At 37.5% G+C, this 21,915-nt stretch overlaps 1 protein-coding gene across 1 annotated transcript in view; it reads left to right on the plus strand.

Annotated features, from left to right (window-relative positions):
• Positions 1 to 21,915, plus strand: part of SNX2 (sorting nexin 2) — a 52,881-nt gene that overhangs the window by 15,416 nt on the left and 15,550 nt on the right. The window contains exons 3-7 of the mRNA XM_065406050.1: positions 5,843 to 6,006; positions 12,176 to 12,242; positions 12,431 to 12,474; positions 12,600 to 12,741; positions 21,053 to 21,131. Coding sequence (XP_065262122.1) covers positions 5,843 to 6,006; positions 12,176 to 12,242; positions 12,431 to 12,474; positions 12,600 to 12,741; positions 21,053 to 21,131 — 496 coding nt within the window. The remainder of the gene's footprint in view (positions 1 to 5,842; positions 6,007 to 12,175; positions 12,243 to 12,430; positions 12,475 to 12,599; positions 12,742 to 21,052; positions 21,132 to 21,915) is intronic.

The following is a 21,915-nucleotide window of genomic DNA, read 5'->3' on the forward strand; positions in this document are numbered from 1 at the left end:
GCTATACACACATGTAGCAGTTAAATAGCTTACTTTACATTTGTTCAGACTCTTAGTTTTTACATTTTTGTTGTGGTAGAAAATTGTGAATGATGGAGTTCTTATTTGCTAGATTAACTTGCTATTTGTGTCAAGCTCTGTTGGGATGAAAATTCAGTTTAAAATGCACAAAACCAGTATTTAAATTTTTTTCATTAAATAAAACTACTTTAAATGTGCCAGATAAATAAGGAAAAAAGTTTATCAAAACATGTTTTGAATTTAAAACTTATTTATTAAACAAAGGAAGTATCTGTAGGTAGTGAATTGAATCGATTGTTTCTTGTTATCGCATCTTTCAAGATTTTACAACGATTAAATCTCATCCTCTTACACCAAGTTTTCATTCTTAGGGTGGAGGAGGAAAAAAAGCTTTCTTGCTTTCTCAACACCCAACTGGTTTCTTAACTTTAAATGAACTACTCATTGAACTGAACTAGTTGAAGAAAATGAAATGGAAAATATATTCTCTCTGCACCTGCAGAAGAGGCTATTACTGTCAAAAGCTGGCTTAGCACTTCAGCAAACTTTGGCTCCAGGTGCTTCGCCAGTGACTCAAACCACTGAACTGGTGAAACTTGGCAGCAAACACCCACTGCTTAGTATTAATTTTAATTATTTTAACAGGTTGACAATTTCAAATAGCTTTTTTTTTTAAAGAACACCTGTATTTAATTTAAATAAAAATCAGTTTTCTTTATTTAAAAAAAAGTTGATTATTATCCACCTTGTGGAGTTCTGTTATTGGCACTTTATTTCTGAGATCCAGGTAGAATAAGTGGATTATCAGTTGTTTGTGGACCGCAAGAGCCACAGGGGAAGCTCTGATGAGCAGCATATAACTCAGGTGGTTAGTGTCTCATTCTTGCTTTTGTTAACATAAAGTGCCTGATCACAAGGTGGCATGGCTATTAAATTACATCAGCAGTGTCTCAGTATGATTTTTAGAAGCTGAATATTCTGTGTTTCTTCTTGAACGAACAAAGAGTCATTTTAACGAAAGAGGCAGTTACCTTATGAAGCCAGAAGGAAGTCTCATTTATCAGAGGCTTACAAATACCTTCATGAGAATTATGTATCCCATTTGAAACAATCTTACTGGGGCTGTTTCTAGGCCATCATTTCTGTAATAAGGATAATAGTGCTCTTATTTCTGTTTTAAAAAGAACTATAACTGTAAACATTTCTGAATGTTTATCTTTGTGTATGTTTCTGTTCTTGGTCCTGGTGTAGAAGTGGCTATCTCAAAGAAAACTAGCAAATCTATGTCATCATCCTAGTTAGATTTCAAATACTGTAAGCCCAATAGTATTTTAGATGCAGTCTGTTTAGCAAGTGTAATTTTTTTCAACCCTTCTTTAGACGCAGTGTCACACTGATGCCAATGCTTTATTCAGCTGGTTACCGTTACTAACACTTGTGTACCTCAGGTAACATTTTTCAAAAGCTACCAAGTCCCATTTTGAAAAGAGACTTATGCACTAGGAGCCCAAGTCTCACTGGCTTTCAATACACCTAGTGCATGAGTCTTTTCTGAAAATGGGACTGGTAACTTGGGTGCTTGTGGAAATGATCCCCTCCTGTTTTAAGATTTTCCTGACTATGGAGTGCAAATCTGTTCAGTGTTTATTAGAAGATCATTTTTGTAGGTATTGAGTGACTACTTAAGATGAGTTTCACTGTACTTCAAAAAAATCATGTATAGTAGCTTTATTTGGCTCAATACTCTTAATGTTAAAATATAAAATCTTTTGCACAATAAAAATGTGCTGTAGGCTGACACATACATTAGAAAACTTGTGACTAAAGCACCTTAGACTATATTAAAGCAAAATTAAAATAATTTGCATTTTGCTGCTTATGCTGTTAAGCATTTTTCTTAGCTAGAACAATACTAGTCCATTTTACTTTCACATTCACGAGCATACACAACAGAAGAAAGTTACTTTTGTATAAAAATCATTTCTCTGAGGTTTTAAAAATCAGTGTAAACACTTCTAGTGGTCTTAGATTTTGTAAAATATTTTAAACATTTAAATTTGGATTAAATTGGTGAATTTCCTCCTTATGTGACTAAAATAACATGGCCCAAAGACTGGCTTAACATATGCTTTACGTTCGGGTCTGAAGTTTGCCAAACATTTTCTGGTGAAACAGACAAGAAAAGAATTTTTCCAATGGAAATATATCAAACAAAAATGTCATTTAAGTGATTTCTTAAGAACTGAAAGCAGAAGCATCTAGGAATCAAAAGCAGAAGTGTCCACGTTCATCTGAATTGCTATGACAATTTCTCAAGTATGTGGATCTCGGCACATGTATCACTTTATAGGTGATAACCGGCACTTTGTATTACACTTGAGGGGGAGAAAATAGCTAACCAGTATGGATCTGAGGTTCTTAAACTAATTCAGTATAGCTAGTGTGGGGAGACAACCAACCATTTGTTCTGAAACTGGTTCTGTCCGACTGATAACGTGTGGTATGGTTAGGTTCTCTATTGTAGTCAGAATTGGTGGTTCTGCTTGTGTTAGTTTCTCATCTGTTTTATAGATTTTTTTTTCACTTCCAGTTGTATAGTCTTAACTGGACTACCTTTATTTCATGGTTTTGTACCAAGGCTTCTTGACGTTTGAAAGTATGGTGGCTGAGCACATGAGGTTAGCAAATTGACAGATAAATTACAGCGCCAAATACTGACAAATGTGCAGTAGATAATGGCACCAGAGGAAGAGCTCCAGTGGAATAGAAAATGATAAAACTGTACATTTTGCACTGAAAAATGGGTGAACGGTCAATCTTAACTTTTCTCATTTATCTGTGTGAAAGGGCACTAACTGCCAAAAGCAAAATGGAGACTTCTGCTAGGTCTCTGTGAGAGAGCCTAGCCACTTATACCCTGATTACGTGGGACAGATGTAACTGATTGGATGTAGTTGGACAATAAGGGTATGTCTACACTGCAACTAGACACCTGCAGCTGGCCCATGCCAGTTGACTCAGGCTCGCGGGGCTTGGGCGGCGGGGCTGTTCAATTGCAGTGTAGACGTTTAGGTTAGGCTACAGCCTGAACTCTGGGATCCTCCTACCTTACAGGGTCCTAGAGCCTGGGCTCCAGCCCGAACCCAGATGTGTACACCACACAGTTAAACAGCCCCACAATCTGAGCCCCGCAAGCCTCAGTCAGCTGGCATGGGCCAGCCATGGGTGTCTAATTGCAGCGTAGACATACCCATAAGTATTAGAAGTGAACTGCAAAGCAAAAAGCGGTGCCTTTTACTGCCCTTTGAGAAATAAAGCAGTCTAAATACATACAGTAGTAACGGGTTGCCACTTTCTTTTTGCTGGATATCCTTAGTAAGCTCTTAGGAGGACTTTAATGGTGATTTCCCACATTTATCTAAAACCTAAGCTACAGCTTTCCCCAAGTGAGGTGGGACAGTGCTTCTTCTCAGACTACATTTCTTTAGTTGGTTACTGTGAGAATCAGTATCCTCTCTACATATCTGAGGGCATGCAGGGCTGCAGCTTTGACATCACCATTTGGGTACTTCGAAGACAGCTAGCCAAATAGATGAATCTTATATTTCTGACTTTCTTTTGGGGGGGGGGGGGGGGGAAAAAAGCTTTTTTGAGGGGAAAAAAACCTTCTCGGCGGTCACTATACATTACAAAATAGCAGTAAAGGGCATAAACTTTTACTTTTCAATTCACTTTTTGAAAATCACTGTGGAACTCTAGAGTCTGGAAATGCCCACACTAACAGAGCACTGGCTGATGTTTAGCGCAAACTGTTTGTGTGTTGTACTTATGTGGCTCCCATAATTTAAGCAGTTCCTCAGATACTGTGGTTCAGTATGTAAGTAATGTTTGCCAGTGAGAATCTTTCCTCCTGTTAGAGGGCGTCCTGACTTGAGTGCTTCTAAGTGTCAAAATATGCCCAAATATCTTCATGATCTTCATGGTCCCTGGAGGTAAAATGGGGATGAGAGAATGGCAAGAAATTACATATAGAAGAATTGATCATTTTGCTACATGAATCAAGAGTTATGCATGAAGTAACAGGAGCTATAGAAACAGCGAATATAATGTTTCCATTTTGCTATGAAAAAATTAAACAATTGCATCTTGAATAGTAGAATGAAGGCATATGAGTTTATATACTAAATATACTTAGAATCTGGGTCCTTAATTACATTAAAAAAGGTGTGCAGTTATGTATGCAACACGTATAACTTTAAAGATTGTTAACCTCACAAAAGCAAGGCAGTTCAGTTTCCAGCTGAAAATATAAACTGTTGCTGCAGCCTTGAGCTGATGTGCTATTTGTAAAAATCAATAGACTTAGTGAACTGAATTCTTTTCCATTAGGTTGGTATAATTCAGAGTAACTCCAAAGTCAGTCATGTCCAAGTTACATTGGTATATGAATACAGTTTGCCATGGGAAGTCCAGATTATAACCATTTTCTTGTTTGTCATTCTAAAGTAATCAAAATAAAATTATATGAAAGCTGCTAAATGTTTACTAAACATTATCTACTATCAAAAGGCTATTGGTAAACAGAAATAAGTTTTTAAAGTGCATATCTTGTTAAGTAATAATTTGAGTAAAAATATCATTGAGTTATTTCAGAATATACAAAGCTCTGTTCTGGTTGAGATAAAGATTTATATAGACTGTGGCCAAATTCAGGTACTGGGGGAAGGAACGATAAACTTATAATTGACAAATATGTAGTATCTAGGCATTGGGAGTCATTCTCTGGACTCCAGAGAGTACTTGGATTATGTCTTGAAATGTAATGGTTTGTATATATTATACATTTTAATCCTATTTAGTGTAAGTATGAATATTTCTACTATTCATATAAATGCCTAATCTTTTTGAATTCTGCTAATCTCTTGCCTGGATATCTTACAGTAGTGAGTGTCTGAGGTGGTTTATGCATTGTGTTAAATTACCTTTATCGGTTTTAAATTTTGTGCATTCTTTAGCTTCATTGGTTGTCCTCATTCTTAAAACAAGAATTATCTGTATAGGCTATGAAAATGCTCAGTTATCAATTCAAAGCCTGCTTAATGGACAATTTAGCTTCTGGATTGATTGTTGACCATATTGAACTTCATGAATTTATATAAATACTGCATATGTGCAGCAGATCTGTATGCTTAAAAATTTGTAGGAAATCTTCACTACCCTGCATGCAGGCTCTCCTAATTTAAGAGAATGACTATTGCCACTCTCACAATCTTAGAAACACACCCCTGTCTCCCTCTCTCCCCCCCAAAAAATACCCCCCTAAAGACTTCCACTGAAGGCGGCTTCATCTGCTACAATATCTAAATACTTATTGGGTTTGAGTAGTGAATTCTTAAACTAACCACTTCACGCACTGTTTTTATTCTTGCCAAAGTCAGTTCTTCCTTGTGCCCCCAAATATCCCTTGATTTAATTGCCGTGTTCTGAACGGAGCCCTGGCTGACAAAGTTCACTTCAAAGTAAATTTTTACGGATAAATTTTACAACAAAACCCCCTGAAATTGGAGGAAGGCTGTAATGTAAACTATAACTAACAGTACAATGGAAACCCATATAAGCATTATCCATTAAACTATTAGTGCAATGTTTGCAATAATTCTCAATTTGAAGAATGAAGAGATATACAATAAGATGTACAATCAATTCCTATGAATGACAATAAACTTGTAGGTAGTGTGCTAGTGAAATATTTTATATCATGCATCTATGTTATGGGCATCTTGTGTAATATTTTGTACTAATTCATAAAATCTTTACCTAGAAGCTACAGAAGAGGTTTCTCTGGATAGTCCAGAAAGGGAACCAATACTGTCTCCAGATCCTACTCCTGCAATCACTCCTGTAACGCCCACTACACTAGTAACTCCCAGAATGGAATCAAAAAGTATAACAGCCCCTGTGATTTTTGATAGATCCAGGGAAGAGGTAACTGAATAATTTAGTATTTTAACACTTTGTTGCAAATACTATTGCTATGATATGTACAGATTTAAGTTATGGTATTTCATTTTTAAAACAGCATGAAAAATTGCAACTGAAGGTATTAACTATGTAGACTCTGAATCACAAGAACATTCATTGCCATGGGGGTGTGTGTGAAATTTATGCAAATATCTATTGCGTGTTTACTTTCTGCAAGATGTCCTTCTTAGAAAAGATCTTATGAATATTCATTTAGGGGATTCTGTTCACAACTCCCTGTTTATTGAGATCAAGATTCAATCTATAGTCCATAACAATTATTTTCCTTGCTCCCATATGAACATCTAATACACTGATAATATAAATGTTGCAAAATAAAAACATTACTTGAAATAGTCGTGGGGAGATGCTGAGTACCTGAACTCCCACTGGCATGTTGTAGATCTAACTTTAGGCACTGCTTTAAAAATCACAAGTGGCATATGTATCAAGAAATGTTGCTACATGGCTGATGATCACCTGGATGATAAGAACTTTGGTGGTGCAATAAGATCACCAGTGATGGACAAACTGAATAAACTGCTGGACCACCTTAAGGATCTAATCGTAGGAGGCCATCAATATTACTTTGTTCAAGAGCAAAAATCTGGTGCTGAGCAAATCAGCTCCCATTCATAGCAATGGGAGTTGCAGGCACTCAGCGCATGAGAGTATTTGGCAGATGGGATATCAAATGTGAATACAAAGCATTGGTTTTATAATTGGCTTCATATGTAAATGTCCCAGTACTAAGTGAGATACTTCATCACCACACTAACCTTTGCACTTGCAATATAAGTACCAAATTTAATTATCTGCATTATAGGTATGTATATGTAGCTTACCTAGTTTTTTCTGACATCTGTTTAACTGCTTGCACATGTGAATAATGAGAAATAATGGAATTCAATATGTTGCTTGTCCAAATGGAATTGGTAAAAGTACTTTTTTTGTGCTGTATATATGGTTATAAAGAAGGCTAGGGAGTATGTAACTACTGTGTGATAAAGAGAAATGTATTCTGCTTCTGGTGGTGGTTGACAGTTATGTTTAAGTTATTAAAGATGGACTAAAAAGGGAAACACTTTATCTTGGAACGGAGATTGTTCACATGATTTTAACTCTACATGTCAGTAATTTCCAGGGTGGATAAAAATCAATGATTTTTTATTTATTTTTAAATCAAAAAAATCTGATTTTTTTTAATTTAAATTGGATTTTTTGATAAATAGGTTTTTTTCATCAAAAAGCAATCTGAAGATAGTTTTAATAAAGATACATTATAGCTCAAAGATATCTCATCATGGAATAGGGATTATAAATTCTAATTCTATAGTATGAGACAATATATTCATGTAAAGTTTAAGAAAAGTTTTGTAAAAGAGTTCCAATAGTTAATGGATTAGGGACCCAATCTTCTGGGGTTCCAGGGGCTTCTGTATAGATTATTTAGGTTAATCTTTCTATCTGCCCAGTGGGACTCAATGCTCAGTCTAGAAGATACCATCAGAGATGCTTAGTTTTGCAGTTCTCAAACTGTGGATGTGTGTACACAGAGTCAATCCCTTACCTCTCTCTAAAAGTGCAAAGTTTCAGAAAGTTCAATGAATAGAAGATTGTTGGGGGCGGAATAGATCTGGACAAGGAGAAGAAGTCGGAAGATAAATGTGAGAAGGGAGGGACAGGCAGTAGAAACAGAAGTGAAACTGTTTGAGCAGCATATTCCAGAATTCTTGGTCTTTCTGAGTGTAGCTTTCATTGATTTGAGATCTACCATACCATTCTCTCACTAGAAGGGAAAACCTATAATGGCAGCAGGCCTTAAAAGAGACCCAGTTTGGGAATATTTTAATAAAGTTCCTCTACCTGTGAAGAATATGTATTAAGGTTATAACAACCAACAAGAATGCACTTTTATGTAGAAATCCATGATTAAATCAAGTCTTCCTGACTAGTGATTTAAATCAATTTGATTTAATCCACCCTGGTAATTTCCAATGTTTGTGTCCTTAAAGCAAAACATTAATTTAAAATTCCCAGACTTAAACATGTTTTGGGTTTTCCAAGAAGATTCATATTTCTTGAAGTAATAGATTCTTCCTTCGGGTTAATAGTTCCAACCCCCCAGTGTTTCAAAAATACATTTATCCAGAACTGTATTTTTTGACACTCTGCATTATCTGAATCCTTTACTTGTCCCCAACACAAGATACAGGCTGCAAAGGGCATGTATCTCATGCTGGGGGACAAGGAAAGGATTCAGATAATGTGGTGCTTCAGGTAACAGAGCAGAGACCCTCAGCCAGGATTGCGAGGAGGATGAGCCCCCGGATACAGAGGAGGCCACCCTGTTGCTAAATGGCTCTTACAGCAGCAAAGGGAGCCCTGTGCAGTCCCACTGTCATGGGAACAAGTGAGCAGGGCCATGACAGCAGACCTGCAGAGCCCCCTGTGCTGCTGCAGGGCTGGTGACACCCAATCCCAGCAGGCGCAAGGTACACAGGGGAGGCTGTGGTTCTGGTGGGGTAGAGCAGAGACTCCTGGCCAGGACTGCGGTAAGGAGACAGCCAAGCTCATGACTGCATGGGGAGCCGCCCCACTTCTGAATGGCTCCTGCCCTCTGTTATCTGAACTCCTGATTATCTAGTTAAAATCCGTGTTCCCTATGCTATTCTGTTTTTTATTTCAGAAGGTGGAGACGCCTACCAGGGGAGAGGCTGTTCTAGATTTGATTTTGACAAATAGGGAGGAACTGGTTGAGAATTTGAAAGTGGAAAGCAGCTTGGGTGAAAGTGGTCATGAAATGATAGAGTTCATGATTCTAAGGAATGGTAGGAGGGAGAACAGCAAAATAAAGACAGTGGATTTCAAGAAGGCAGACTTTAGCAAACTCAGAAAGTTGGTAGGTAAGATCCCATAGGAAGCAAGTCTTTAGGGGAAAAACTATAGAAGACAGTTGGCAGTTTTTCAAAGAGACATTATTAAGGGCACAAGAGGAAACTATCCCACTGCGTAGGAAAGATAGGAAGTATGGCAAGAGACCACCCTGGCTTAACCAGGAGATCTTCAATGATCTAAAAATCAAGAGTCCTACAAAAAGTGGAAACTAGGTCAAATTACAAAAGATGAATATAAACAAATAACACAAGTATGTAGGGACAAAATTAGAAAGGCCAGGGCACAAAACGAGATCAAACTAGCTAAAGACATAAAGGGTAACAAGAAAATATTCTACAAATACATTAGAAGCAAGGGGAAGACCAAGGACAGGGTATCCCGTTACTCAATGGGGGAGGGGAGTGAAATAATAACAGAAAATGTGGAAATGGCAGAGGTGCTTAATGACTTCTTGGTGAAAACTGAAACAAAGAAGGTTGGTGGCGATTGGATGTCTAACATAGTGAATGCCAGTGGAAAATTAAGTAGGATCAGAAGAGGCTAAAATAGGGAAAGAACAAGTTAAAAATTACTTGGACAAGTTAGATGTCTTCAAGTCACCAGGGCCCGATGAAATGCATTCTAGAATACTCAAGGAACTGACTGAGGAGATATCCGAGCCATTGGCGATTATCTTTGAGAAGTCATGAAAGATGGGAGAGATTCCAGAAGACTGGAAAAGGGCAAATATAGTGCCTATCTATAAAAAGGGAAATAAGGACAACCCAGAGAATTACAGACCAGTCAGCTTAACTTCTGTACCCGGAAAGATAATGGAGCAAATAATTAAGCAATCAGTTTACAAACATCTAGAAGATAATAAGGTGATATGTAACAGTCAGCATGGATTTGTCAAAAACAAATCGTGTCAAACCAACCTGACATGGTAACAAGCCTCCTGGATGGGGGAAGCGGTAGACATGATATATCTTGATTTTAGTAAAGCTTTTGATACTGTCCCACATGACCTCCTCATAAACTAGGGAAATGCAACCAAGATGGAGCTACTATAAAGTGGATGCAAAACTGGTTGGAAAACCATTCCCAGAGAGTAGTAATCAGTGGTTCACAGTCCTGCTGGAAGGGCATAACGAGTGGGGTCCCACGGGGATCAGTTCAATATCTTCTTCAATGGTTTAGATAATGGCGCAGAGAGTACACTTATAAAGTTTGCGGACGATACCAAGCTGGGAGGGGTTGCAAGTGCTTTGGAGGATAGGATTAAAATTCAAAATTATTTGGACAAACTGGAGAAATGGTCTGAAATAATGAAATTCAATAAGGAAAAATGCAAAGTACTCCATTTAGGAAGGAACAGTCAGTTACACACATACAAAATGGGAAACGACTGCCTAGGAAGGAGTACTGCGGAAAGGGATCTGGGGGTCATAGTGGACCACAAGCTAAATATGAGTCAACAGGTAATGCTGTTGGGGAAAAAAAAAGTGAACATCATTCTGGGATGTATTAGCAGGGATGTTGTAAGCAAAACACGAGAAGTAATTCTTATGCTCTACTCTGCTCTGATTAGGCCTCCACTGGACTATTGTGTCCAGTTCTGGGTGCCACATTTCAGGAAGGATGTGGACAAATTGGAGAGAGTCCAGAGAAGAGCAACAAAAATGATTAAAGGTCTAGAAAACATGACCTATGAGGGAAGATTGAAAAAATTGGGTTTGTTTAGTCTGGAAAAGAGAAGACCGAGAGGTGGCATAACAGTTTTCAAGTATGTAAAAGGTTGTTACATGGAGGAGGGAAAAAAATTGTTTTTCTTAAACTCTGAGTATAGGACAAGAAGCAATGGGCTAAAATTGAAGCAAGGGATGTTTAAGTTGGACATTAGGGAAGACTTCCTAACTGTCAGGGTGGTTAAGCACAGGAATAAATTGCCTAGGGAGGTTGTGGAATCTCCATCATTGGAGATTTTTAAGAGCAGGTTAGACAAACAACTATCAGGAATGGCCTAGATAATTAGTCCTGCCTTGTGTGCAGGGGACTGGACTAGATGACCTCTCGAGGTCCCTTCCAGTTCTATGATTCTATAATTGGGAGTATACTGTATTCATTTGACAAGCATCTCTACAAAATTCGTTTGTGAGCTGCACAGCATGAATCTCTTCTTTCCTAGACTGTTTTCTTGTCTCCTTTGAACTGCTTCTTGCTAGACAGATCTCTCTGCTTTGCTGTGATTCTTGTTCCCCCACTCCAAACTGGCTTCCCTATTGTTGCCACTTCTCCTATGACAATGTGTGGATTTCATAAAGGATTTAATGGAAGGCCTGACAAAGTCTGCATCATGCCACATGGAGTTTAGGAAGTGCACATGAGTGGTCAGGACTTGAGCGGTGTCTAAAATATTTCAGTTCCCCTTACGTACAATAAAATGGAATTTAATTTTCCTCCCCATTCAATCTCTTCCCCCCCCCCCAATTAAAGGCATCTGTAATAGCTAGAAAAAACTAATTTGATATTTCTAGACTAATTCTAGATAGTTTTCTCTTTATGATCCAGAAATTTAGGAAAATGTTTTAAATGAAAACATCTGAGTTTTGTTTTTAACCCCATTTCTTCTAAACATGAAGAAAAAATCTCCTTTGGAATAAAATGAGATCTGTAACATTTCAGGTGGATAAGGTTTCCCGACTAAAAGCCTTTGTCGGAGGGCTCAAAATGAAACTTTTGGGGAAAGCATTTTTCAACCTTTACTATGGTAAATACTAGTGTCTTCACGTTTTCCACTAAAATGGGATGGAAGGGATCTCAGGCTTGGTCCACACTGGGGCGGGGGATCGATCTAGGAAATGCAACTTCAGCTACGAGAATAGCGTAGCTGAAGTCGATGTTTCCTAGATCGAATTAAGTTTACTTACTGCGGGTCCACGCGGCGCAGGCAAGCTCCCCCGTCGACCGCGCTTCCTCCTCTCGGCGAGCAGGAGTTCCGCAGTCGACGGGGGAGCGCTTCTGGAATCGATTTATCGCGTCCAGATGAGACGCGATAAATCGATCCCAGAAGATCGATCTCTACCCGCCGAATCAGGCGGGTAGTGTGGACCTAGCCTCAGTTATGCTTTTTTAGGTTCCACACAAATTAACTGTTTTTTCTTGTATTCATAGATTTAGTTGGGGAGCTACCTTAATTATCCTTTGAAAGTTAACTCACTAGTATACTGTTAATGCCATACATTCTTCTCTGTAGATTGAAGAGGAAGCAAATGGAGACGTATTTGATATAGAAATCAATGTCTCAGACCCAGAGAAAGTTGGTGAGTTGGTATCTCAGACGCAGAGAAAGATGGCATTCTTTCAGCATTAAATTGTCTACTTGCTATTTGAAAAAAAAACTTTGGTTTTAGCATAATTTTGCATTTATTTATAATTCCAGCATATATGTGATTCAGAAGACTTGCCCTTGGATTAAGTACCTTTCTTTTAACTGTGTATCTTCTTACAGGGGATGGCATGAATGCTTACATGGCATACAGAGTAACAACAAAGGTAACTATTGTCTGCAACTACTTTTCACCTTGAATATAAATATACAGAATATCAACTACAGTACACCTGAGTAGATGAAAAAATAACTGAAAATTAAAATACAACTTTTCTGTGGATTTTTTTAGACATCCCTTTCTATGTTTCACAAAAATGAATTCTCTGTTAAAAGAAGATTCAGTGACTTTCTTGGTTTGCACAGCAAATTAGCAACAAAATACCTGCACGTTGGTTACATTGTGCCTCCAGCTCCAGAAAAAAGTATTGTAGGTAAGCATGGTTTCTATAAGGATGAACATATACATCCAATCTTTGACTCGGCTTTATTTGTCTTGCATTAGCCCTCAAATATTATTTAAATGCAAATATTAAAATTGTAACACATGGTGTCTGAAAATAAAATGTACAGTTCATGTCAAAATATCATTTGAACAAAATATTTTGCATAGAATACTGCCAACTGCTTGGATCTCAGGATCTTGAAAATTAAAATGGGTTGTAAATTAAAATTAAAATGCTTGTAAAAGAAGACTATTTTTAGTGCAAGTAGGGATTAAGGGTGAGAAGAGAATAGGAACAGTAACAAAAGCTAGTATTCAACAGTAAACTTCAGTTGAGAGAATATATATAACTACCCCCCTCCTGGAGCATATAAGAAGTGAGGTAGTATGAAAAGGAGATCTGACCTAATGCCTGGCCTCCTGTTTCTTGTCCATTTTCCTAGATTTTCAGCCTAGTCTCTTTGCTTTGAGACTTTTTCATTTTACTTATTTTGTGTTCATTACCAGTTGTTTGAAGTAGTATCCCCTGCATTCCCTGTTTAGTCCATGTCCTAACTTCTGTTCAGCTTTGAACCCCTTACTAGTATTTGTCAATAGATTTTGCAGCCCTTTTTGTAATTTTTGAAAACACCTGTTAATGTCCCCTTATTTGTCCTCATTTCTAATGAGAATAAGCCTATCTCCCTTAAAGTGCGGTTCTGCTTTGAATAGTGACCCTGAATGACACCGGTGTCTCCATGAATGCTGTTTATGATCAGATCCTCAGCTGGTATAAATCAGCATGGTCTGAGCACATAAATGCTGGAACTAATGGTGCTGGGGATGCTGCTGCACCTCCCTGGCTTGAAGTGGTTTCTATCATATACAGGGTTTACAGTTTGGTTCAGTGGCTCTCAGCACTCCCCACTGTACAAGTTGTTCCAGCACCCCTGGTTTAGCAAGGATCTACCTCCAGTGTGTTCTCTTAATAAAGATGATTTCTTGTTGCCAGTCCTTCAAGCTTAGTGTGGGCACTGGGAGTAGCAGTTTATCTTTCTGCATCACACATAATTAAAGGCTCTCAAGGCCAAATTAAGCCTTCAGTTATACCCATGCAAAGCCATTACATTCAATGGCTTTACATGGGTGTAACTAATTGGAGATTAATAAGCAATCTTATTCAATACACAAGGAGGAATAGAATCCATCTTCCTCTCCCATAACTGTAGTTGGTGTCTTAAGGTAACAGAAGTAAAAATTGTAAAACTTATTTTTGTCACTGAAATAAGTAAATATTGCTGAGTATGCACAGGAAGCAAATCTTTATGTAAAATGGTACCTTCTTACACAAGTCATTCTACAGTGTAGGACTGCATTTTAACTTGTCCTCATAACTTAAATATCTGGTCTCAATAATCTTCACTGGCCTCCTCTAAGGCACTGGTATAATGACCAATACTTTATACTATATTCCAGATGGGTGTCTGAAGTGTGCTGCACTAACAGTATGTAATCTCTTGTGATTCTGTTCCTCTACTGATATAATCTAGCTTCTTATTTGTCTTTTCTAACTGCAACTGTGAACTGAGCTGACTTTTAATTACTCTTCCACAGTAACCACTAAATCATTTCTGTAGCGTGCTATATGACTGTTCCGGTTTAGTATATACAGTACAGAAGAATCGTTTAATCTGCATTGGGATGATAGCCAGAGAATAGATTCACTGCAGTATATTTCAATAACTAAACAATGGGTAACTGATGCATCTAGTAATTTTGTTCTAAGTATTGACTGGAAGTGTTTAAATCTGTTTATTGCTCAGCGGTGTGAATTGGTGTTCATTTGTAAAGTTTTCACCAAAGCTGTTCATTCACTTGAGGTTGTCTGAGTGTTCTACTGAAATTAAATTAATGGATCTAATTTTTATCTGTAGTTTAAACTGTTAACAGAACAGGGAGGTAGTGATTTATTCAGTGTAAAAGTCAGCCAATTCTGATTTATTTTTTTTCCATCTTGCTGTATGTGATGCAATAGTCTTGTTAGATGCTCAAAACATGAATCCCTCATTACTTTTTGTCCTTCTCTCTTTTCTACTGATCTGATGGTTAAGAAGAGAGATCCTGGCAGCTCTGGCCCATTTGTACATCATGGGGAACACTTGTGGCATCAAGCTGTTTTCTCTCCTTGCTCTATCTACAGTGAACAGCTCCCATCAAATCCTCGGACTTGAAAAATATGTGGTGCCTGAAAGTGTCATGAAATTCTAGAGCCACAGTGTATCACTGTCCTAAAGTATCTCTCATACACAGGGTGAGAGGGGGTACTGGACTAGACTAGATGTACCATTGATCTGGTACTGTATGGCAGTTCTCACATCTCTGGAAAACCAATTTTGATTGTATGAATGAGTCCAGCTGAACTAGGCTGGGTTAGTGTGTGTGTGTGTGTGTGTGTGTGTGTGTGTGTCATTCACAATGAATGTTGATAAACCCTTTATCCCACAGAGTTTCCATAATCTACAGAAATTGTGGTAAAAAAAATTTAGTTTATTGGGATTACTTTTATATTTTTATTCTTGCTTACTACGAGTCCACTTATAGAGGGTTTAGAGGGAGCTATAAAAGCTCTTAGAAAAAACTGTTGGAAAAAATTAAACCCCAAAGTTGTGACTTCAGGGTCCTGTATTTTGGGACCTTGTAGGGCTAAAATTGAGTTGGGTCCAACCAAGACTGGGAATCTTCCCTTTGCAATGAATGGGATGAGATTCCTATTTCTAGCCCTGGACAGTTATGAGATACCTTTAAAAAGGGGAAGAAGGAGAATCCGGGGAACTACAGACAGGTCAGCCTCACCTCAGTCCCTGTAAAAATCATGGAGCAGGTCCTCAAGGAATACATTTTGAAGCATTTGGAGGAGAAGAAGGTGATCAGGAACAGTCAACGTGGATTCACCAAGGGCAAGTCATGCCTGATCAACCTGATTGCCTTCTATGATGAGATAACTGGCTCTGTGGATATGGGGAAAGTGATGGGCGTGATATACCTTGACTTCAGCAAATCTTTTGATGCGGTCCTCCACAGTATTCTTGCCAGCAAGTTAAAAAGTTGGCTATATTGTCGGGCTCAACAAGTAGTGATCAACAGCTCGATTTCTAATTGGCAGCCGGTATCAAGCAGAGTGCCCCAGAGGTTTTTTGTTCAACATCTTCATTAATGATCTGGATGATGGGATGGATTGTACCCTCAGCAAGTTCGTGGATGACACTAAGCTGCGGAGAGAGAGAGAGAGATGCTAGAGGGTAAAGATAAGGCCCAGAGTGACCTAGACAAATTGGAGGATTAGGCCAAAAGAAATCTGATGAGGTTCAACAAGGACAAGTGCAGAGTCCTGCACTTAGGATGGAAGAATCCCATGCACTGCTACAGGCTGGGGACCGACTGGCTAAGCAGCAGTTCTGCAGAAAAAGAGCTGGGGATTACAGTGGACCAGAAGCTGGATATGAATCAACAGTGTGCCCTTGTTGCCAAGAAGGCTAATGGTATATTGGGCTGCATTAATAGGAGCACTGCCAGCAAATTGAGGGAAGTAATTATTCCCCTCTATTCGGCATTGGTGAGGCTACATCTGGAGCATTGCGTCCAGTTTTGGCCCCCCCACTACAGAATAGATGTGGATAACAGGGCATAGATCACTTGATGATAACCTATCTGTTCATTCCCTTTGGGGCCCCTGCCATTGGCCACTGTCAGAGGACAGGATACCAGGCTTGATGGACCTTTAGTCTGACCGAGTATGGCCATTCTTATATTTTATTAAATTAAAAGTAATAGAATGAAAATGTTGAGTGTTTGACTGTATCATTATTATTAAAAATGCACTATAATATAAAGAGGTCTTCGCTAGGAGGCAGGTTAAGTAATATTTAGGAGCCAGTTGAAAAGAAGAACATTTCAATTTAAAAAGAGCTCAAGAAAAAATAAAACTAGAATAGGTGATGATAAAATAGTTTCATAAATACACAGGTTCAAAGATTGTATCAACAATTAACTGAAGGCCCTTGTATACAAAGCAGATTTTGTTATGAAAAAGGAAATAAGTGATAAACTATTGGCTCAAACGCTTAAAGGGATTCAAGAGCAATGTATTATTCCACCAATTAAAAACAATCTACAGAAGACAGTTACACACTCTAATGATATGTGTGCTACTTTGGTTGTTTATTATGAAAACCTCTATGCCTCAGATACTCCAAGCTCCTGAAGTTATTCAGAAATATTTGGAAGTAGCAAAGTTGCCAAAGACAAACAAAATTGATAAAGAAATAACAGAAGAAATCTTAGAGGTTAGCAAGTAGGAAAAGTGTTAAAAATTCCAGGACCTGACAGCTTTCCAGCTGGATTTTATAAGTATTTAAAGAAGTATTAGTATGTCCCTTGAGAGGTACCTTCAATATTATTCCATTAGGGGTGGGCTTCCGTAACCTATGAAAGAAGCCACTGTTGTTATCCCTAAAGTTGGAAAAGGCCTTACCTTATGCAGCTCATACAGGCGCATATCACTGCTGAATCATGACAAAGATTTTAGCAAAAATAGTAGCTAGCCGATTGCAGTCTATGCTCTCAGTTTGTACGAATCCAGATTAAACTGGATTCACTAAAGAGAGACATGTGAGACAATATTCTGATAGTGCTTGGAATCATCTATAATGCCAGATCAAAAAGAGATCTGCTTCTTTTGTTATCACTTGATGCAGAGAGAGCTTTTGATAGAATAGAGTCAAACTTTGTGTCAAGGCCTGTCCCATATGGATGCTGGCCCTCAGATCCTTAAATAGATAACTACTCTTTACACCAGCCCAAAAGCATCTGTGTGAGCTAGTGAGGTTAAATCTCCCCTGTTTGAATTACACAGAGGAACTTGGCAGGGATCTCCATCGTCTCCCCTCTTTTGCACTGGCCATGGAGATTTTGCACAGAGGATAAGGAACAGTGAATTTATCACTGGAATAGAACTTGCAGGGACACAGCAAAAATAGCTTTATGAACAGATGACGTAATACAGTTTTTCTCTGAACCAAATATTTCCCTAAAATTAGTTTCTAAAGAAATCTATTACTGCAGGAAAGCATCTGGATTTCAGATTTGGCATAATTTACTTTAAATGCTAGCTGTAAATTTACCAGACTGAGATGTCATTCCTTCCAAAAATATTTAGGTACAGATGGGTAACAAATTCTATAAGATACCTGGGAATTCAACTCTCAAGCTAGAAGAGCTCTATGATTTAAATAGCAAATCACTAGTACTACAAATGAAAATAAGATCTGGAGTGCTGTGGGAAGTATGCAATTTCTTGTTTGGGAAGAATAGCCACAGTCAGAATGAACACAGGATTTATTTTCTTGTTTAAAAATCTTTTTGTAATCCTTCTAGAAAAAACTCTAGAGGAAATGCAGAGGATGTTAGAATTTATATGGAGTGTGTGTGGGGTGGGGAGGAAGAGTGAGCACCAGTGCTTTGTATAGGAAAGCCATTAAACAGGATGGATTAGCTGTTTGAAATATTCTATGATATTGTCAAAACAGTTAGCTCAAAGCAGTTGTGGATTGGGGGAGTCTGATACAGCCAAACTATTGAACAAGAAAATTGTGGCAGTGAAAATATCGATATGTTACCAGGCATTAATAAAAAGTCATACCTTCCAGAAATGTATATACATCTCTTAGTGAAGACTACTCTGGATTTGGAATAGAACTAGAAATAAACTATTTTTCCTCTCCAGTGATGCCCATTGCAAATAATCCATTGTTAATCCAAATCACGAACCAGAGAGCTTTACAGATTGGGAGAGCCATGGAATCGCAGAATCATAGAACCATAGGGTTAGAAGGGACAGCAAGGGTCATCTAGTCTAACACCTGCCAAAATGCAGAATTACATATGGTTGGCCATCTATTCAGTAAAGAAACTTTTCTAACATACTTAGAAATCAAAACCAACTTTAACTGGCCCAGTCCCCCATTGTACCAGTACTTTCAAGTTAGGCTTTGTTTCTCAACTTTATAGAAAAGCTGTTTTATACAGAAATCTCATTTGAATAGAAGCAATGGTATCTGATCAATTAAGGAACAGAAAAATAACTAATTGATATTGGTTTTTGCAGACAATTTTCCTAACCAAAATAAAGTCCATATCTGACATGCTGGGAAAAGGATCTGGATAGACAAATTACCCTGGGTTTGAGCTTGAGATTGCTTGTCCTCTTTTCAGTCTGTAGCATGATAAAAGAACATTTCTTTACAATACCATTTCAGTGGTACCTCACAGCACGCAGGCCTTGGGGGAGGGTGCGGGGGTGAGATATTGGAGAAATCGTGGTGAAAGAGGAAATTTATATGCATATATAGCGGACATGTCCAGTCATTAGAGAGTATTGGGATGACATTCGTAACTAAATATTCAGCAATTTGTGATGTTTGTTACCAAAGGATCACTTCGTCATTTTCTTGGGGCTTCCAAGTGGAAATGGTCATACTAAGCTAGTGGTACCTTCTCATTTGAGAGAGAAAAATAGTCCATCTATACAGGAAGGTGGTGATTATGGAAAATTCACACACCAACTGCAAACCAAGCAAATTAGAGGACAGATACTTAGATATAAGGTTACCATGTAGTCAAAATTCAGACAGTGTACTCACCTGCGCGGAGGGGGGAAAGACACATGTCCAATTTTTTGAATGTTAACATTTGATAGATATGCCTGCTCTGTTAAATATATGTAATTGGAGCTCAGTGTAATAAAATCACTAGAAATAATTATCACTCAATCTAATAAAATCACTAGAAGTAACATAGGTGTAAGGATTGTCACTGTAATATAACACCCTACTAAAAAGAGAGATCTGATGCTAATATTATTGTATGTCTTTTTAAACAAAAACTCACTTTTGTAATGATTGTTTTGTTTCTGATATTTACATGGCAAGGATTTGTAAACATGTTTACTTCCGAATTAGTATAAAAAAAAAAAGGCAAGAAAATACACTATACAGTAGTCTATTCAATAAAGTGGCAAACTTTTTAGAAGTTGCAACTTAACTCTGTGGAGTGTGAGTTCCTAATAAGTTTCAAGTCATCTGACTTCTGTTAGATCTTTTTTTTTAATTAGGGCTGTCAAACAATTAAAAAAATTAATTGTGATCAATCGCAGTTTTGATCGCACTTTAAACAATAATAGAATACCAACTGAAATTTATTATAAATATTTTTGGATGTTTTTCTACATTTTCAAATATATTGACTGCAATTACAACACAGAATACAAAGTGTACAGTGCTCACTTTATATTAGTGTTGATTTACACTGTAAAAAAACAAAAGAAATAGTATTTTTCAATTCACCTCCAGACAAGTACTGTAGTGCGATCTCTTTATTGTGAAAGTGCAACTTATAAATGTAGACTTTTTTTTTTTTTTTACATAACTGCACTTAGAAACAAAACAACATAAAACTTTAGAGAACTACACACCCACTAAATCCTACTTCTTGTTCAGCCAGTCACTAAGACAAACAAATTTGTTTACATTTATGGGAGCTAATGCTGCCCACTTCTTATTTACAATGTCACCTGAAAGTGAGAACAGGCGTTCACCTGGCACTTTTGTAGCTGGTTTTGCAAGGTATTTATGTGCCAGATATACTAAACATTTGTGTGCCCTTTCATGCTTCGGCCACCATTCCAGAGGACATGCTTCTATGAGGTGAACTGAAAAATACTGTTTCTTTTGTTTATCTTTTTTACAGTTCAAGTATTTGTAGTAAAAAATAATATAAAGTGAGCACTGTACACTTTGTATTCTGCATTGTAATTGCAATCAATATATTTGAAAAGGTAGGAAAACATCCAAAAATATATATAATACATTTCAATTGGTATTCTGTTAACAGTATGATTAAAACTGCGATTAATCACTATTAATTTTTTTAATCGTGATTTAAATTTTTTGAGTTAATCACGTGAGTTTATTGCGATTGACAGCCCTACTTTTTATAATTGAAATTGTTTTAAATATCCAAAATTTTTATCAGCAGCAGTGTACTTGATTTCAGAAATTTGTCGTTTGGGAATTTTTAGAAAAACATACTGCATACAGTATCCATTATCTTTCTCTGTATGCCTTGGTGCTGATTTTCATGTAACTTTGACTTTAACGCATAACATTCAAGTGAGCTTTAATACCTTTATAGTTCTAAGCACATCAGTTATGTTCATGATTGCCTCATGGTAATGTAAAATCAATATCACATAATTTTCTTCAAAGGCATGACCAAGGTTAAAGTAGGCAAGGAAGATTCATCATCTACAGAATTTGTAGAAAAAAGAAGAGCTGCACTAGAAAGGTAATATGTGTATTTATATTTACTGCATTCCCCTGGTATATTCATGTACTAAGTAGGCTCTGTATGCCCAGTCTGATCCAGCAGCTTGTACAGTTCTTGAGCTGCTGGATCAGATCCACACAATCTGAATTTTCTGACTAAAGTCTGGTCAATTCATTTTACTTTTTAAATTCAGTTGCAACCTAAAAAAAAAAAAGTAAATAACAAAAAAATTCTAAGTTGGATGCCATACTAAAGAGACTTGATCGAGAATTATACCTTAATGATTTCCTACCTTTTCAAATATATTGATTGTGGCAGGACCAAGCAAACCTAGATCATCCCTGACAGGTTTTGTCCAACCTGTTCTATAATATAGATGGCATTGTTCATTTATAACTACACTGCATGCTGTATAGTAGTACTGTTAAGTCAGAGCCAAACATGACAGGTCCTTGCCCTAAAGGGCTTACTAAGGTACTGGCAAAAAAACAAAAAAAAAAGACCGTGGGACAAGACAGGACATATAGCATGAGACTGTTGTTCAAGCAGCAATAGATCTTTGTGTTCCAAGAAAAAGCAAAAAGTAAATTTCTCAAAAGAAAGCAAACATCAGAGCTGTAGATTCATTCATCAGTTACTGATAACTTCACTCATCAAGGGATGAATCTAAATTTGGTTGCCTTGTACTCCTTAGGTTTCTTGGCTTTTCTTTAGCATACCCATGTCTTCCCATTTTCAGTTGCTTTGGTTTTGTAACATTCTCTTCTTGGTATATGTAAACAAGACTTCTCTTAGTGATTTT

This window comes from Emys orbicularis, chromosome 6 (assembly GCF_028017835.1).
Source record: "Emys orbicularis isolate rEmyOrb1 chromosome 6, rEmyOrb1.hap1, whole genome shotgun sequence".
NCBI classification, from domain to species: Eukaryota; Metazoa; Chordata; order Testudines; family Emydidae; genus Emys; species Emys orbicularis.